General features: G+C 37.1%; 1 protein-coding gene and 1 long non-coding RNA gene across 2 annotated transcripts in view; one reads left to right on the forward strand and one right to left on the reverse strand.

The window, feature by feature from the left end:
* LOC5575377 (actin-interacting protein 1) overlaps positions 1-19056 on the forward strand; it is a 41224-nt gene extending 22168 nt beyond the window's left edge. The window contains exons 3-4 of the mRNA XM_001661857.2: positions 17977-18127; positions 18194-19056. Of these exons, the coding sequence (XP_001661907.1) occupies positions 17977-18127; positions 18194-18309 (267 nt within the window). The 3' untranslated portion in view covers positions 18310-19056. The remainder of the gene's footprint in view (positions 1-17976; positions 18128-18193) is intronic.
* On the reverse strand, positions 5815-6762 carry LOC110678881. The gene is made up of 3 exons (XR_002502014.1): positions 6258-6762; positions 5972-6190; positions 5815-5905 (listed from the first exon to the last, which is right to left on the reverse strand). It is a non-coding gene; the product is annotated as an uncharacterized LOC110678881 (long non-coding RNA).
* Positions 19057-19839: the final 783 nt, after the last annotated feature.

The following is a 19839-nucleotide window of genomic DNA, read 5'->3' on the forward strand; positions in this document are numbered from 1 at the left end:
ACCTGACTGCAAGGACGTGGCCGGCGCCGTTATTGACCTTGTTCAAATAGAGGCACTGAATTATGCACATTGAAGAAGATTATGGCCAATCCCAACCGAACTTCTAGTTGATTCTTTGTGCATTTTCACTGACTTCGGTCAATCACGGAATAGCAACCATTGATATGTGTAGTCAGTCTAAGCTAAGCTAAGCTAAGCTATTTACAGGCACAAAGATTCAATCCTTGACAGTAAAAGAAAAAAATATCATTGAATACAGGGTGTCCATCCATCCGGGATATTCGGGAAAAGGGGGAAAACCCGGGAATAACAAACAGCCGGGAAAAATACGGGAAATTGTACAACACACCGGGAAAATCACTAGAATATTTTGTCAAGAGATGCACGACTGAGTTGCTCGAGAGACAGTTAACGGATTTTAGTATAACTTTAGCCCAAACAAAAATCGTTAATTCCAAGGAGAGATCTTTGGCCTATTTTTTCACATTTGCTATCGTTTTCATATGAAATGCTTTTCAAATTTCTGGCTGAAGATATCAAGCACATTCAAATAATTTCTTAGAAAAAATCATTGAGATCATTGAAAAGTGTTTAGTACTTTGGAGATTCCTGGCAAGGTTTTAGATAAGATGCCCAATGTATTTGTATTAAGATTCATGGCACATTTTTGATGAAATAATTTTAGGAGTGCTAAATGAAATTTAGGATTCTATAAAAGAGTTTTGGTGGATTTTTCTTGAAATTTTGAGCAAATTCCTTTGGGATGGTAAAAGCAGAGCTTAAAGAAATTTCTTGGGAGATCTAAATGGTTTCTGATATTCTGAACACATTCATTTATACAGGGTGTCCGCAAATTATCCGTACAAACTTTGAAGACATGGCTCTACACAATCAAGCATAATAAATTCAATTTTCTCGCATGGTTTTAAACATTGGCCTATTATATTCATAAGATGTAAGTTTGACACATTTCCGATCTCAAATATTTGCAAAACCAAACCAAATGTATTGAGGTGTCTTAAAATGAGCTGTTTTTCGAGCTTTATGACGTCCATAGGACTAACTGAATTTTAACCGGAAAATTTTCTATTTCCGGTCTAACTTGAAGCCACTGAACTGCAGGTAACTTCTAATAATAATAGGACATTTGCATTATCTCTTTTAGATTTAAGGAATAACACATCTGCAGTGTAACTAGCGGCCCTCAGGAAAAACGTCTCCGAAAAATTTAAATTTGCCTATCTCAGTAACAAAAAATCATTTCGAAATTATTTAAAGTTGTATTTTGTGCCAACATATAGATGTATTATAAAAGGTACATGGACATTGATTTTTCATTGTTTTCAATGCGAGATCGTGTTTCCAATATTTTGCTGTACGGATAATTTGCGGACACCCTGTAATTGCTTTTTGACAGATACTTGGAGCAACTGATTCAGATTCTTGAAGAAATCTTGTTTGGATTACTAACTTAACAAATCCGTGATCTATGATAAAGCCCTTTTAGGGACCTTTTAGGGATCAGATTTTGTATGGATTTCTGCAGATTTACAGCGAAATCTTACTGAAACTTTGAACGTATTGCTTATGAGATTTTTAATGGGTTCATGAAGAACTTTTCAATGGATGAATAAATGAAATGGCCCTCTAGGTATACGTGGGCAGATTTTTGTTTATTTCTAAAAGAATATCTTGACAAAAATTTGATGGATTGCTATGAAGATGATTGTTTATGTTATGTAATTATTTTTTGCAACCAAGCAATCAAATGTATTGAGCGAATTATAGTTTCTGCGAGAGTTGCAGTAGATCAAAAATTTCTTCAGGAACCAGCTATGAACCATGTCCAACGCATAATTTTAAAGGCGTTCTTAGTAGATGATTTGTGGTGATTGAAAACATAGTTGGTTTGTGGAACAATGATCTGAATTTAGTTATACAGAGCAGATTTTTATCTCCCATTTTCCTAGGAATTCTAATAGTGCATTTTCCATACTTTGCCCCTCTCGATTTAAAGCAAAGTTCTACGAAAGTTATTTTTTAAAACAATATATTTGAATTGATATAACTAAAAAAATAAAAACCTGGTCTGAGGATAACTTCAGCAAACTTCAAGTGCGGACAATTGTCTAACCTGTCATTTTTTTTTCAAGAGTATTTCTAAATCAGACCTTTATTTTGACCTTTTTTATATGTACATTTTGGTGAACTGATACTTCTAAACTTTTCGCACTGAAAACGACGTTATTGTTCAACCATACAATTTAATATCATTCAATGTTATCTCGACTGTAAGGGTGCTGGCTGAGTCGCTTCAGAAATTTACAGAACCTTTGGACGATGGAATGAATGCAAAAAAAATCTATTCTGAAGGCAATTTCCATTGTAAATTAGTTCATTTTGTTGCTCCAGTGATAAACACCAACAATGTTTTTCCATAGCCAAATCATCTACTTGCAAGTGAATTTATCTCCAAAATCCTATTTAAAGTTACCGATGCATCCAACCGTTTTGCATGGCAAATTTGTTCTTTTGAAATTTGAAAATTCAAGATTTTTTGCGATCATTTCTCCCGACCACGTTTGTGTTTCGGCGTAATTCTCTCACGTCTATCGCGTTCCATCTATTTTTTACCACTGATTAAACAACTCTTCCGGGTCAAAAGGTTTTAATAAGCTTCTCGCAACTAGAAGCAACACAGTAATTGAAAAGAAGCGGACAAATACCTAGTGGAACAGACTTTATACCTGTTTGTCTAAAGTATTTTTAAAATTTCTTCCATTTTTTTGTCATAAAATATATATCAAATATTAAGTCAAATGACAACTAAAACATTTGCAACTTTTTCGTTTTATCGTACAAAGTGGTCAACTTTAATGGAGTTGGTCTAAGCTGACCGTTTTGCCTCAAATTTCGAACATGACTTATATTCCGAACAATGGCGATTTCAAAGGTAAGAATTGTTATTTTCAAAGTTTTCAGATGTAGATGACTTGAATCATGGAAGAATTGATCATCCTGTATAGAAATTTCAGCGGTTTTCTTCAAAAATCGCACTCAAAAGTCGAATTTTCGGAACATGAATCATGATTGGAATTTGAGTACGGAACTTAGTTTGACAAAACGAAAAAGTGGCAAATGTTTTGATTATCATTTGACTTATAATTTGACATACAAAAGCAGGCAACTGGAGAAGAATTTATTGAAATCTTCTAAGAATTAGTGATTAGATTCAAATAACCCTCTATTCTGTTAATTCAATATGTATATTTTGCATAGCTAATGTTTTCCAAAGCATAAACATTAAATGCTGTTTTGACGTTATCAAGCTGCATAGAAGGATAATAAATCTTTGAACGGTTTAGTGAAATACCTATAAATAAATGAAGAACTTAATTCTGTTTTCCCCAGTAAACACACCGTCATATATGATGTGATATAAGAGTACAAATGTGGAGGCGATATACGTACATCTTGCATGCAGCCTTATGGCGCATGTAGGTATATCGCCTCCACATTTGCACTCTTTTGCGCTATCGTATACGAGTTTGTGTTTACTGGGTCATTTACTGCATAAAATAATCTTATAAAATTCATCGATGAAAAAAAGCTTAGGTATTTGAAGACATTGCTTCAAAATCCATAGTATGAAAACTAATATGTTGAAAGTCAGACAAAATATCAAAACTTTTTGTTGAAAATGTCCAACGACATCCGGTTTTAAGCTTTTAGGCATCCGGGAAAAATCCTGAACTGATTTTTAATGGACACCCTGTAAATAATTCGTAACATTGCTAACCAATAAGTATATGAGGTATATTTCTTTTACTGTCAAGGATTGAATCTTTGTGCCTGTAAATAAATGAATAAGTAAAAAAGGCTTGAACTTTTCTCTAGCTTATCTGACATGAAGTTTTGTATCAGTTTCGAAACTTCTTGTAGAATGTTTAAGCACTCAAACTTATTGAATTCAAAATTTTCTTTAGTTACTAAATAATAAAATAATGAATCAGGGGATATTCTTGAAAACATTTCTTTATTTAGAAGATATTCTACTACCTTATCTTGTACTTATTTGCTTTAGAGAATTTTTATGAAGAAAACAAAAAAAATCAAAGTATTAGGAATTGAAATACTTTCAATAACAAAAATACTTTCAATTAGGGTAAAAATGGGGGTTTTGCTAATCCAATTGTCTGAAACTCGGCAGCAAGATGCACAAAAGGGGCATATTGTTGATAAATATGGGCTTGGTTTCATTCAAAACAAACCTCTGTCAAAAAGGATCGAAAGTTCAATGAATAGGAACCGTACTTCTTCTTATTTCTGGGGCTACATCCTAACTAGGACAGAGCCTGCATCTCACTCTGAGAGCTGTTTTACCAATTAACCTCTTTTGCATGCGTATATCGTTTGTCAAGTACTAAGATACTCTTTGTCCTAGTAAGTCGAGAAAATTTCCGTTCCGTTCTTGTTTGTTGAAATAAACGACTACTAAACAAGGTTTCTGGCTACACCGCAGGCTACTGACTGATATTGCTACCACGTCAACACCTCTCTTTCATTCTCTGTCTGGGTATATATTACAATTTCCTTCTTTTACCTCTAACTTACAATATGTTTACTTCCAGACACCTCCGCTGCAGGGTGTGTGATGTACTTGCTCTCCAACACTGTTAGCATAATTAAAAACCGGTGAAATTTTGAAAATTATACCGGGAAAAAGCGGGAATTTCAAAATGGAAATTTGGTGGCCACTCTGCTTTTCTTTTCAGATGCATAGTCCCCATAGCTCTTGTGTTTTTTTCAAGAATTTCTTTAATTATTTCTGAAAAGTTTATCCATACAGTTTGCTGAAAAATTTCGGGTGAATTCAGAGAAAGATACACTCGAGGAATCTTTGGCGTAATTAGGAACGTATAATTCTTGAAAGATCCTCCGGAGAAATCTCTGGAGGTGTTCTAGAGTAATTACTAATTCGTTCTAAATATTCCCAAGGAAATTTTGAACGAAAATCTTTGAAGAATTCTTGTGTCATTAGGAAATTCTATGGTTGGATTATTGAAGAAATTATAAATCCGTGAAAAAATCACTACAAGCTTATATTGTTTTACGGATTACGGTGAAATCCTGATAGCTAATCAGTTGGGTAATCTAAACTAACAATTTACGGTAATTTTTTACAGTTTTTTCTGTAAAATACTGGAATATTGCGGTATTACGGTTTTGTTACATTGACGAAATGTAAAGCTAGATTACGCTAAATTGTAACAGTTTTCCTATTGGGCTAAGGAAACTGTCTAAATGGAAATTCTGAACGCTAACAATGGCTATGTTCTAATCTACGATTGAACCAATACGTGATGACGAACTATATAGTACGCACCATCAATAAAGTATTGTCTAAACTATCAGGCACAATAATGATCCCATAAGGATTTACAACATCTAACGAGAATGTTTTGCTGCTTTAAATCATCATATTTTAATCATGCTTAATCTACCGTATACATACAGTTATCTCCTACACTCGAAGTTGCCCTACATAATCCATCGCTGTTAATACTCGTTGGGGGCCCCGTGATGTTGCGCTGACTGCATCTTCGATGTCACAAGCGATCGACCGGTTGCGTCGCGAGCTGCACTGCGACACGCCCTCACTCTCTCGCACCGAAGATGTTGCGCGACAAGTCCCAGCGCGACAGAGTCCCAGCGCGACGTCTCTTTTCGGCGAGACGATATTGCACTTCTGCTTGCCACACAGATCACGAGTGCTTATGTTGGAATAATCGACGAAGGCTCGAAGAGGTGATGGGCTGGATTGGACTATCCGAGACGGTGTCGCTGTGTGCTAGCCGGTTGTGATCGGCGGCACAGTCTTTAGGCAATGGACAAAAGGCCCTCTCTTTAGGAGGGATGAGGGGAAATTAGTTCCATCGTCGTTCTTCAGGTCAGATTATAAAACATTTACCTGGTGAAGGGCCTTTTCCCAGCTTCAGATTATTGAGCTTCCGTAAATCCTGATCGTTCAATGGCGAGTGGAACTGAAAGCACATTTTATGAACCCTAGCCAAAGTGGGACCATTAATTGAACATGGTTACCTATTGTTCTGAGGCAATCGAACATGTGGCGGGTGGTTGCGATGCCTGGTAATGTCCCGGTCGGTATTTTCGGTCTGGTCTGGTCAGTCTGGGGAGTCGGGTAAAGAAGCTGTTGGTACATTTGGGTTTTAAGGTCTGAATACGCCTAATGTTACCTGCTCAATCATGCAAAGTATCGTGCAGTGTAGAATCCGTGGGGTACAACTGGCACCGAGAGTTGTCTTGCACGTGGCGCATTCGTCACTTTAATGTATGAGAAGGAATTAGTTCTGAACTGAACATACTTTAGTGTCTTTTCCCTTTTACCTTCTGGAGATTCGCCAATATGCATAACGAATATATTTGCAAACTAGCATGCACTTTTTATAAACTTTCTTGCATGAGACTTTGACTCGTCGACCGACCACCAACTTCTGTTCAGCCACTATGACTGTGCTATAGTTCCATTGTCTTGATTGCTTTCGGGCTGCTGTTCGCGTAAGCAGGATGGATTTGGAGTTGTCGGAGTTGTATCCGAAGTGTGCGAGAGAGGAGCTACGGCTGTTGTTTCGTAAGATTTATAGCATTTATTGATAGGAAACGCACTGCGGGAAATGATTGCTACATTTTGTCGGCATTACTTCAAAATTTTTGGTAACAAAATTTCACCGGAACCGTAAAATGAGCTTAGTGTGGTAATGAATTTCTGTTTATCGTTCGAAGGATTCGTGGCAAAAATCATAGAAAAAAAAACTTAAAACGATATCCGGGCATAATGTCCTGTTAAATGTGTTCTACTATGTATGTATGTTTCATACTAATTTGCAGTGTAAAATGGTGTATAATCCACTATGGCTGCAATTGACGCTATGACCAAAATCGGTGCTTCTACCCTTTAATAATGTAAATTGTAAATTATGTAACCATATAAGAAAAATCCAGAACTATCAGGAATACCCAAAATATTTTCCAACTATCCCATAATGACCTTCCAGAGGATTTAATGAACATGGCACTTCCGGAATTTTTCAAAGCCAGTTCCAGTAAGGCGTGGCGTATGGGCATTAGTGTGGGAAAAAATTTAGATTCTCGCTCCAGTCCACTTTTTGAATTGCATTTTGGTCCCATAACAAATGTACAAAATTTCAGCTCGATCGGAGAAACTAGCCGTTCAAAGTTTGTATGGGATTTACTATGGGAAAACTTACACTCAAAATAATCCAAACGTCATTGTTACGTGAAAACATACGTGGTTTTTTCCATCGCACTTTTCACGCAGCGCTTACGGGAATCATAGGTGAAAAATAATGAGCTTCATTTCATGTTTATCTGTGGTTCGGTGAATGTTACCTTAATCAGGTAAAGTCAAGCAAAATGAAGTTTTAGGGATCTACGTGTTTTTTCACGTAGCTATGACGTTTGGATTATTTTGAGTGTACTGTTGCAAAGAAAAATCGCCAGATGTCGCCTATTGACCTCTATGAAAATACTGAACACAGACTTCGATAGGTATTTCTACGATTAACCCCTCTACCGGCAGCTTCATTTTTTACCGCAAAATTTAAATTCAAATCGTTATAACTTTTTTTTTTCAATATTTTTGCACCATTTTTTCACAAGCTCTCAAAAAACTCTTCTAGTTTTAGGATCTGTGTCGATATTGATTATTGGTCATCTGGTTTTGTAGATATTCCAAAATTCCTTGGGGGACCGACCCGTAACTAGAACCCCCCGTTGATTTCTCAGGCTACAGAATTTTAATCTTATTCGGATATTCACTCTTCGGAACAATACATTAATGAGAGTATGTTGTGAAAAAATGAAGCAATTTGGTGCAGCCGTCTTTAAGTAATGGCCATTTAGGTTTCTGGAACCACGCTGGCCAAATAAAGATCTTAAAAACTACAAAAAACATCATATCGTAATTTTCAGATATCTCCAAGAATACTGAACCGATTTATATGATTTTTTCAGAGAAGCTCCTTATTACCTGGCATTATATAGCCCACATTTTATTTTTTTTTTGATAAATTGATCAAAAACAAAATGACCGCCAGAGACATTTTGTATGGAAAATGTCGGTCCCCCAAGGAACATCGGAATATCTTCAAAACCAGATGACCAATAGTTAATATCGACACGGATTTCGAAACAAGAAGAGTTTTTTGAGAACTTGTGAAAAAATGGTGCAAAAATATTGAAAAACAAAAAAGTTATAACGATTTGAATTTGAATTTTGCGGTAAAAAATGAAGCTGCCGGTAGAGGGGTTAAAAATTTTGCTGAAGATAGCGAAAAAATCCGACACTTTTGAAAAAAGTTATTGAATGAAAACCTAATGACAAGGCGACGTTGATTAACACGTGTGTTCAATAACTTTTTTCACAAGCATCGGATTGCTTTGCGGTCTTCGGCAATGTTGTTCGTCGTAGAAATACCTATCGAGATCTGAGTTTAGAATTTTTATAGAGTGCAATAGGCGACCTCTGGCGATTTTTCTTTGCAAAGGTAAGTTTTCCCATAGTAAATCCCATACAAACTTTGAATGACTGGCGCTAAAATATAGGTTCTTCGATCGAGCTGAAATTTTGCACAGTTGCTATGGGACCTAAATGCAATCCAAAAAGTGGACTGGAGCGAGAATCTATCTTAATATTATTTATCATTTACCAAAACATTTTTTTTAAATTTTTGTTATCCAGTAGCTGGAATATATAGAACCTTTAGAATGATTCTCAGAATCGGTTCTGATAGGGCTACAGTATTCTTCAAATAATTTTTCTAGAGATTTCTCCATCTATTCAGGATTGATCGCTTCCAAGTCTGAGATTATTTATAAGTAACATCTATGCGTACCAACGCATAATACCTGAGCAGAATAATGATTAACTGCAACGTGAATACTCGTGACATTAGCACTCTATCTCTAATGTGTCTACTCTCTATCGCAACTAGGCAACACGATCTAGTAGGCGAAGATGTTTCACTCTTTCACTTTTTACGCAACTGTCAACCAGAGTACACGCGTTTCAGAAACATCAACGAACATTTTGGTCCTTCGAACCGGATTGGTTTTTCTTCGCTCCGTAGATATAGGTAAATTTGTTAACTTATCACATTTTTTAAGCTTGTCCCACATTTAGGAGAGATTGAGTCCAACGTCTGGGTTGGAAGTCGACGCTCGGGTCGATTTAATAAATCAAGTTTAAGAATCCAACGCCTGGGTTGGAAATCGACGCTCGGGTCGATTTGAGTGATCAAGTTTGGGAATCCAACGCCTGGGTTGGAAATCGATGCTCGGGTCGATTTGGTTGATCAAGTCTTGAATCCAACGCCTGGATTGGAAGTCGACGCTCGGGTCGATTTGATTGATCAATTTTGGAATCCAACGCCTGGGTTGGGAATCGACGCTTGGGTCGATTTGATTGATCAAGTTTAAGAATCCAACGCCTGGGTTGGAAATCGACGCTAGGGTCGATAACGAGTGTGATATTTTCTCAGTTGCGGAATTGGCTTCAAAATGGCACTTGGTTCGTATACCGGATTTCAACACGGGTTGAAATGAACAGAACGTCATGAGAGAAACACATATTCCAACACGAGGGAGTAACTAATGAAATTCAAATTGTCGAAATGATTGAGATGAGGAGAGCCTTTTCATATGACAAAATTTTTCAACACATGGGTTGAAATAGAAGTGACTTGATGCATGGGTCATTCGCTGTGTCTAACCATTTGTTTTAAAACGGAATCAAGATGAGAATCGGAGTGCCTTGATTGAACTTGGTTGAATTTTTAGGTTACTATTGACATGCGGACCAGAAAACGCTCATTATCTAGCTTGAGGTTTTGAACACACCTTAAAATTGAGTTAATTAAACAAATAAAATTGAAAAGTCGAAGAATGTTGATGAAATTAACAGTCTTGAATATTTCGGATCTTTTCCTGTACTCTGAAAACTTGCTCTTGGGAGTTTCCGCAGAGTTTGACATTTTGGATGTTAAAAAAAAGAAGAGCTGTGAACAATTATTACTGATACAAGATACAAGGCTGGACAGGTTGCTTTGATTATATTACAATTTGATTCATGAAAATTAGTCAACTGTTAACACTAGAATTGGAAGCTTAGACATTGGAAACTGTTTGGTCTTAGGAAATGTGGAAGGAGCGGAAAAAAATCTGATATGCTTTTTCATATTACACGTAACCCAGTGCTCGCGCCTGGCAGCGATCGATGATACCAGAATGGGAGTTGTATTCGGCATATCCGCTTGTGATGTGATTGAGTAATGTTGCTGAGTTATCATAAGTTTTTATGATCATAAAAGTATCATCACAAATGAAAGCCATGTTGAAGGTGGGTGGATTCGATTCCCGGTCGGTCCAGGATTTTCTCGTAAAGGAAATTTGCCTCACTTTCCTGAGCATAGAGTATCATCGTACTTACCACACGATACACGAATGCGAAAATGAAAACTTTGACAAACAAAAGTTTTCAGTTAATAACTGTAGCAGGGCTCATAAGAACATTAAGCTCAGAAGCAGGCTCTGTCCCAGTGAAAAAGTACAACATTATTGGATCGTTTGCGAGTCAACATTCCTATTGTATTGATACCAAAAAAGTTAATTACGTCGTATGGTCAACATAACAACAAGGGTTATGATTATGAAAACAAGCAAATTAAAAATGAAAGAAGCAATTAAAAATACATAATTTCACAGTCAATTACACGTCATTTAGGGCAACCTCATGACATATCAAGTGGTGCGTTTATTTGCAAAATGGTTGTTTATGACAAAGGACTCTATGTTACCTAACTTTTTCCTTACATCAGGATGACAACATACCGTGAAAAAAAAAAATAAAGAAAAAGATACAGCAGCAATTCTGTTTGTAAAACTCATAACAAGGGTCCAACCCAAAAATATTTGTGAACTACTACCTCAAACATTCGTCATTCGAAATAAGCGGTGCTATTTTCATCTTGATATTTGGCTTAAATATCCTTGAAACTAATAGAAAGAGTTATTCCACTGAGAGATCGAAAGGTTTGCTGGCATTACAAAATGAAACAAGCGTATTTATTATGATTCTATATCACACCCAACAAAACACGTGCACTGATATAAAGCTAGGAGTAGTTGCAGCTCTCTCAAAACATCAAAGTCATTCCGGAGTGATCGACAGGATCGTTAAGATGGAGAGAGGACACAGATTACCGGGGCGAACTTAGATAAGCAGAACCAGATATTTGAAATATACTTAAGAGTGCATTTATTACCAAAAAAATATTCATTAGGACTATGAAGAACACATGGTTTGCTTTACACTAATTGTTTTTCTTAGAGCTTGAGCGAACTATTTAGTAAAAGATAACTAGTAACGATATTGTGTGGCTGTCCTCAATTTATTGGTTAACGAAAAATGGTGGAATACTATTTAGCGACACAAAGATTTGATTACCTTTAGGAACACTGTCAAGCAACATGTAGGGTTATCCACTGCTTCGGCACCACTCGACTATATTCGGTAATCAAAAATGAAAAAGTTGCTGTTGCGGGGGCAGACGGCAGAAAAATCAATCCCAATTTTATAATTTATTCCAGGTTGAATATAATTATTAAATTCCTTAAAATACATATAACATTAATAATTGATTGATTTTATAATTCAGTGCTTACTTCTAGTGATTGAACTCCAATTTCCTACGCAACTATTTCACTTCTGACTATTGGCCGGTACGCTGATCATAAGTACTGTGCAAAAGGATAGGGCAAGAAACGGTCAAGGAATGATTCCGCTACCGAAATTACTTTAGCTGTACGCAGCTGAGAAGTAGAGCTGATTTCATAACGTCGGTAACGCCTGCCGTACAAATCAAAGGGAGCTGTCACTTTTCCGAACCGAAAAATGTGCCGCTCAATTATTCCGCAAGTAAAAGTGACATTTCGCTCATACTGAATCAGCTGTCAAAATTACTTTGGTAAAAAGGAGAAATTTTACTTGAGTGATTTACGTTTCAGGTCCGTACTTGGCTTATGCAAACAAATTTATTTTCGTTTATCGCTTTGTTCGCAAACGTCAGTCAATAATTTACAGTGGCGTGTGGAGGGATGCTGATATTGTTGCACGGGTTGTCGTCGTAACGCGCGTAACAGTTGCATTCACAGGATTTTGCTGTCAACTGTGGCCAAAACTTAACAAACAATTTCATTTATCATTAATTGATGCGACTGAGTTCGAGTTACCGATAATAGTACATAAGATTACCCCCGCAGTTCTTAATGGGACACTTATGGGAAAAATGCCGACAATAGTTATAGTGATTTGGAGAGATTGAAGCATTGCAAAAACTTTCCCAAGAAGTGTTAGATACATAACTCTGAATCAATAATTTCACCCCGCAATGCTCATCGGTTCATGGTCGCATCTTTCCATACTGGGTCTGCACCACGCTCGCCATATAGTTGTGTACTTGATAAGCCCACTTAGCTCGCTGTGCTCCAAATGCCTGGCCTATCGTATCCTGTCAGATATGGCCACCTCCAAGATACTGCATGCAACGTAGAATCGGGTGAACTCAAGGTTCATCCTTCGCTACCACACGCCGCCGAAGATCATCCTACGCACTCGGCGTTTAAAAACCCCAAGAGCTTGTAGGTCCTCCTCGAGCATGGTACATTTGGTGTGCGGAAATCTTGGTTTACCGTAGCTTTTTATGGAGTCCATAGAAGGCACGACTTTCACAGATGATGCGCCTCCGTATTTCTCGGCTAACATTGCAAAGATCCAAAGTAGACAAACTCGTCGATCATCTTGAACGTATCCCCGTCTATCATCACACTGCTTCCTAAGCGAACCATGTCGCGCAACTATGTAGAATGAACAAAATATGTAACGCAGCCACCACCAGTGCGACTTTTGATGCCTCACGTTTCAAGATGGTGTAGAGGTCTGCCACCTTTTCAAATGTTCGGCTGACAATCTTCATATCATCAGCGAAGCAAACACTGGATCTTTTGAAAATTGTACCTTGGATATTCAGCCCGCCTCACCGTAAACACCATGAAGAGTAATATTGAACAACAGGCATGAAAGTCCATCAACTTGTCGCAGTCCCCGGCGGGACTTCCATCGTCGCTCTGAAAAGTCTTATGAGCTTCCCGAGAAAGCAGGCAACGCATAAACGAAAGCAGATTAATTCATTTACGTGTGCAGAAGAAAGTTTTTAGAGAAGCGAGCTATCGGCTTAGATTGTCGAGAACAGTTTCAAATGTGTTCTCAAAATGTTTTTTCAGCATTCGAGAATATCTTAACAACATACAATCGTGAATGGAAAAGAAAGTGCAGTACTGAACCACATGTTTGTTTATTTATTAAAAAGTAAAATAGTAATCCTATACTAGGATATGATGGGCTTTTTCTAGTTCAACGATGTTATTAACATAAAGTGTTTAATTCTGAATTTTATCTACTAGTAAACAATGGTGAGGGGGAGCATGTTCAGGATTGATCGCTTCCAAGTCTGAGATTATTTATAAGTAACATCTATGCGTACCAACGCATAATACCTGAGCAGAATAATGATTAACTGCAACGTGAATACTCGTGACATTAGCACTCTATCTCTAATGTGTCTACTCTCTACCGCAACTAGGCAACACGATCTAGTAGGCGAAGATGTTTCACTCTTTCCCTTTTTACGCAACTGTCAACCAGAGTACACGCGTTTCAGAAACATCAACGAACACCATCCATGGTTTCATACAGAAATTCCACAAGAGATTTTTTAGACATTTCACTAGAATGAAATTTCTAACAGGAATTCCAAAAATTGCTACACAAATTTCGTCATGAGTTGTATGATATATTTCACCAGAGACTCCTCCAAGAATTCAACCATGGATTCCTAATGGAATTTCATCAAATATTTCTCTGAAACATCCATCAGAGATTCCCTTAGGGATGATTGCAAGAATTCCTTCAAATCTTCCTTTTGAGATCCTTTCAAAAATGTAAGAGCCAAGCATTCCTCAAGTATTTTTTTATGAATCTTGCAAAAATGTTCCAGAAACTTCTCCTGGGATTCCTCTAAGATTTTTTTTCAGAGGTCCCTCTAGAGAATCTGCGAGAAATTTTTCAATCTATTTTTTTCTCGGACTCCGCGTTCAAATCAAAACTTCAATGGACTATGTTTTTCTCACGTCTATATTAATCGAAACAGTTTTTGCAAGTAAATGTTCCCCGTGACAAAGTGTTGTCAAAGATATCAATTCCATCTTCAAGCCCCACTGTTAAAAACTATTTATGATTTTTTCCATTTATCATGAAACGGCTGCTTGCAGGCTGGGGATCTGTTAATATGTTTCTGCATATTATCAGGTACTCTTCGAATGGAGGGACCGCCAGGGCTCAGTAGTTACTTATGCACCACTACTTGTTGTTCCGCATGATCCAACTTTTTGTTATGTGACTTAAAAGTGAGTATTCGGTGAGTTTCTGTGAACATTCATCGTTGTGAGGGTGATAATGATACTTGAAGAATTGCATAGTGGTGATAAACTGTTGAAATTGTATTTGAAGTGATTGTGAGGGTTACGTTAATACCACAGACATAATAATAACAGTATGCATTTTGCACATATTTCTTTAAACAAAAACACTATTGCCTAGTTCTTTACACGTTTACAATGACAGTGTTCATAATAACAGCAAGTACAATAGAAGTGATCGAAGTATTTTTTTTTTGTTACGGTCGTTAATTTAAAATTAAACATCCTTCAATTATTAGTAATAAAATAAATTGGTATGAAGGTGGCGTTATGTAATATTGGTGAAACTTTTAGCTGTGATAGTGGAAAGTGATTACGAAAGTTCATGAATGATACTCGGTTATAGAAGTTATAGTCTCAAAAACAAAAGTGTCGATAGCAAATGTGTGGCAATTATGTGACAGTGAATGATAAAATAAAATGGGGAATGAGGACCTTTTAATAAAACTATTTCGTTCTTCACTTTAACCACTCTACACACTCAATCACGATTTGCTTGTTCGGTAATTTTTTATACTGGGTACGAATTGTAAATCATAAAAATACCGAACTTTCAGCTTTTTGATTGAAAACTTCTGAGGTTCAGTAATAATTTTTACTTTTTACTGAACTACGGTTGCTGTCAGACCCAATTTTCCAGCATTACCGAACAGGCCGAAAAGTCAGTAAAAACAATTACCGACTATTCAGTTGTTGATGTTTTTTACTGACTTGTCATCAAAATCAAATCAAAACAAACAATGCGGGGAAGTGTCAAATGAGAATCTCCTGCTGTAAAATCGTCCGGCGCCGGGAGACACGGCTATGGCAACCAATCTTTTCCTGCACTTATTTTGCGCTTTCTTGTGGTAAGTAGTCGAAATTTAGTGAGAAACTCAACCATTTTAAGCAACCAAAAAGGCTCAGGACTGCTTACGTTGGTAAATTCGGTTGGTTTACATACAAGAGGTAAATTCATCTGCATCACTGAGTTTGCCTCTTGTATGCAAACCTTCCAAATAATGATTTTGTCACGCATTTTTCGATTACTTCCACTAAGATATGAACATATCGTAGATGTTTATTCGTACGAAAAATTCATGTCGATGTCCATGTTCATGTCGATTGGGTTTTAATTTGTATTGATTTCTGAAAAAAACAGTATCCGGAAAAGCAAAGCATGGAGCATGGGAAACTGGAAAGCCAGTTAAAACGCTCTATAATTTTACTGACTAAGTCAGTAATTTCCATAAATCAAAACATATTGTGATTTACTGGGTTAGCAGTCTGAACTACTAGACTGCAAAACTACGGTAAGGGCTGATTGCTGCTAGGGTACACAGTGGGGTGCGGCTTATTTTTTAAAAGTGCTTAAAACCAAAAATTCGTGTGCTCTACTGAATTTAAATCACATTAAAAGAGAAACCTCAAAATCTGAGCCAAAACCTTCACTGAAGGTCATTTTTATAACTTGAAAATTCACCTTCAAGACGCCTGCGCCACCTCTAAATGTTAATATTTTTGGCTCAGATTTTGAGGTTTCTCTTTTAATGTGATTTAAATTCAGTAGAGCACACGAATTTTTGATTTTGAGAACTTTTGAAAAATAAGCCGCACCCTAGTACACAGTGACCATTTGAGCAACATTGCTTAGGAACGTCTGTGTGATGAACGCAATAGAGGCTTATAAAAGCAAATGCTGGGAAGGAGCTTAGGGCAGATTAAAAGTGCCAGTACTACCCCTAACGCTGCCGACAAAAAAAAAAAAAAAAAAAATAGAATTTCTCCAAGAATTTCTCTGGAGATCCCTTCAAATTTCCTCCAAAGATTACTCGATTTATTCAAGAAATTCTTGGAGGGATTCTACCAGAAATTCTTTCATTTATACTTCTTGAATCTTCTAGAAGTTACCATTACGAAAAGATCCTGGACAGACCAGGATTCGAAACTAAACAACTTCAGCATGGCTTTGCTTTGTAGCTGCGGACGTTACCACTAAGCCAAGAAAAGCCCCTAAGGATGCCTATAGGTGTTATTTTGAAGCTTATCCCAGAAAATTTTTCACAAGATTCGAGAATAGATTCCTCTAAAACTTCTTCCAGAAACTATGCCAATAATTCGTCCAGAAATTCCACCTGAGATTATCCATTTCTTCGATAATTCTTCCAGATATTCCAGCAGGAGTTTCCAGGGATTTGTCTAGAAATTCCTCCAGTTATTTTACTGGCTTTTTTTTTTCAGAAAATCCTCAACTCATGCGTCCGTCAATTCCTCCAAAGATTCATAAAAAAGCCCTGGGATAAATAAAAATAAATTCTAGTTTTTTTTTTGGGAGGGAATCCTAGAGAAGAAATCCCTGGAGAAAATCCCGAGGAAATTCTTGCGGGATCTCGGATTTTGTTTTGAGCAATCCCTAGAACAATTCTAGAGGAATCCCTTGATAAATGCTAAGAAACATTGCTGGAGAATTCCTAATGGAATGTTTGGATGGTTTCTTGTTGAAATTCTGGAGGTGCTTTTGAAGGAAACTGTGTGAGAGCGCATGCAGGTATTCTTGTAGATTTTTTAGATGCTTGACTGCTCGAAGAATTCCTGGAGATGTTTCCGAGGAATATTTGGAGCAATCCCTGAAGGAATGCAGAAGAAATGAAGAATCATTGAAGGTATTTAAGGAAAACATTGGTAGATTTCTTTCACGAAGAATGCATGAAAGAAAGGAATGCAAGTTTGTTTCTGAATGTGTAAATCAGTGTCGCTTCCACTTCATCTCTCCAGAGTTGTACGGTACAGCATTCTGTAGATATTTGTTTTCCCCTCCATTTACTTTTCTTCTCAACAATCACTCGAAAAAATTGCAGTTGATTGCTTGGAATAAGTCTTACAGTAAACTCTAGAAACTTTCCTGTTGCCAATTCCTAGAGACCCCTTGTAGAAATTCCTAAAATAACCACTGAAACTATTCTCGGAAGGATTCTTGAAGAAAATTCTGGAGGAATTCCAGGTAGAAAACTTAATGGAATCTCATCTCTTCTCAAGAAATCCATAGTGTCATTTACCGGGATTCCTCATATGTGGATATTTCTAGAGAACTTTCTGGTGGAATCATCGTAGTAGTTCCTGGAGCAATTTTTGAAATAATCTGTGGGAGATTACCTGGACAAATTCATGCAAATACAAATCGAGAAACTCATGGATAAATTTCTCATAAAATCTATCGAATGATCTTGAAAAATCTCGGGATGCCTGAATGAATTCCAAGAATAAGATTGCGGTCGAAAGTTATTACATTTTGGTTCACAATGTTTCCAAAATGTTAGTCATAATAATCAGATTATCTTATAGAATGTCAATTTTTTTTTCCAGCCTTCTCACAAGCAAGAATGGGGCTTCCACAACGCTCGCGTCAACTGTGTGGCCTTCTCGCCCAACTCGCTGCTGGTGGCCAGCGGTTCACTCGACACCACCATCATCATCTGGTACGTCAACGCTCCTGCCAAGCATACCATCATCAAGAGTAAGTTGTTGCGAGATTATCTTTTGAGCTTATAGGGTGATCATTTGAACCATTTTTTGTTTACAGACGCCCACCCCCAGTCGCAAATCACCGGTCTGGTTTGGCTCGACAACGAGACACTGATCTCCACGGGACAAGACTGCAACACCAAGGTATGGAACATTACTGAGACTGGCGCCTAAAAGGGCGTGCGAATCGTACTGCGGAAGGACAAACACACACACTTCCTGCAGGAATATTACCGTGTTTTACGTTTGAAGGCGCTAGCGTTTGTTTCGGTGTAGTTTTACGTTCGTTTCATTAGAACTTATGGGTGTGATTAGGTGCAGTAGCAATGCGCAATGGTAAGAATGGCCAACCAGGAAACGAATGATGCTGTTGATGTTGCCAAGGATGACCCAATAAGAACGCTATTATTTATTTGCATGCAGTAATTTATCCCAGCGTCGATACCGCTTCGAAAGCGCTGCAAGCGGTACCAATTACAACAACTTTGTAGTACGAAATAGCCGAAGAAATCGTTGAGCGAGGCCTTCCCCAGTAATGCATTTTTAGGTCGACATATTTAATCAGGTTTTCGTTTTGATGTGGCACTCTGCGCATTTGGTTGAAGATGAGTGATTTCTGTTCGTTTCATACCTCCTCCCATTACACGTTGGTTGCCGTTGTGGCGCCAATTTGTTACTCACAATCTTGCTTTTTTCGGAAATTGTGACTTTTGTACTAACCCACGAAACACTCTCAGAGGCATTTGGATATCGTATTTTTTTCTGTTTCAACTATTTTTCGGATGGCTTTTATAAGTGTAATCGAACGGAGGGGAAATCGACCGATTTTGATCGTGTTCCTTGTGTGTGACGCATTGTATCGAAACGAATTATACATATTTATAAGATAAATACAAAATATTGATTCAATACTAAACTGCAGGGAATTGTTCGAAGTGATTCATTTGATGACAATCCGTTTTTTGTCTCATTTCGTCTATATTTTCGCGAATTTATAAAAATACAAATTATAATTAGCAAAGGAATAACATTAACGTATCGCATTTCAGAACGTCCTCCAAGCCATTACGCTACTTATCAATCGGTTTAATTTTTCTATAGTTAATCTGCCAAAAAATATACCATTTATTGTTCCATTTTACGACAATCCCATACATTTCCTGAACTATATCATAAGCTTTGCCAAAAGCGAACGCGATTTTTGTTTTCATTTGACCTAAATCTAAAGTACACATGGAGTCAACTAACAAGTACAAAAAAGAACGGTTGCTAAACTTAATTCCTACAGCGTTCCTGTTTACTAGTTCACAGTAAAATTAGACAGCAGACGAAGAAAAGTTTGATTTTGCATTTACCAAGTCCTGTTTTAGCGTTTTGCATATAGTTTTCCTGAAGCGTATTGGCGTTGTTCCTAAGTATATCGTATGGAAAGCGAAACATTCGATCGCACTAAATTCATTACCTAAATTTAAGAAGCTTATGCTTAGTTGTCAGTTTTCCTTACACGTAGCACGCATTTACACACACTTTATAGCTAGTTGAAGAATGTGGTTTACATTTTATGTACAGACTCGAAACATTTTTGCATGTGAATTTGTACAGATTCGTTAGTTGAGCAGAATTAGTAATTCTTCTTTCTTACTGATTACCTAGGATTTACGATTGATAATTTGTTTCCTGAACGTTGAAGTTTTTTGATGAAAC

Source organism: Aedes aegypti, chromosome 3 (assembly GCF_002204515.2).
Source record: "Aedes aegypti strain LVP_AGWG chromosome 3, AaegL5.0 Primary Assembly, whole genome shotgun sequence".
In the NCBI taxonomy this organism is placed as follows: domain Eukaryota; kingdom Metazoa; phylum Arthropoda; class Insecta; order Diptera; family Culicidae; genus Aedes; species Aedes aegypti.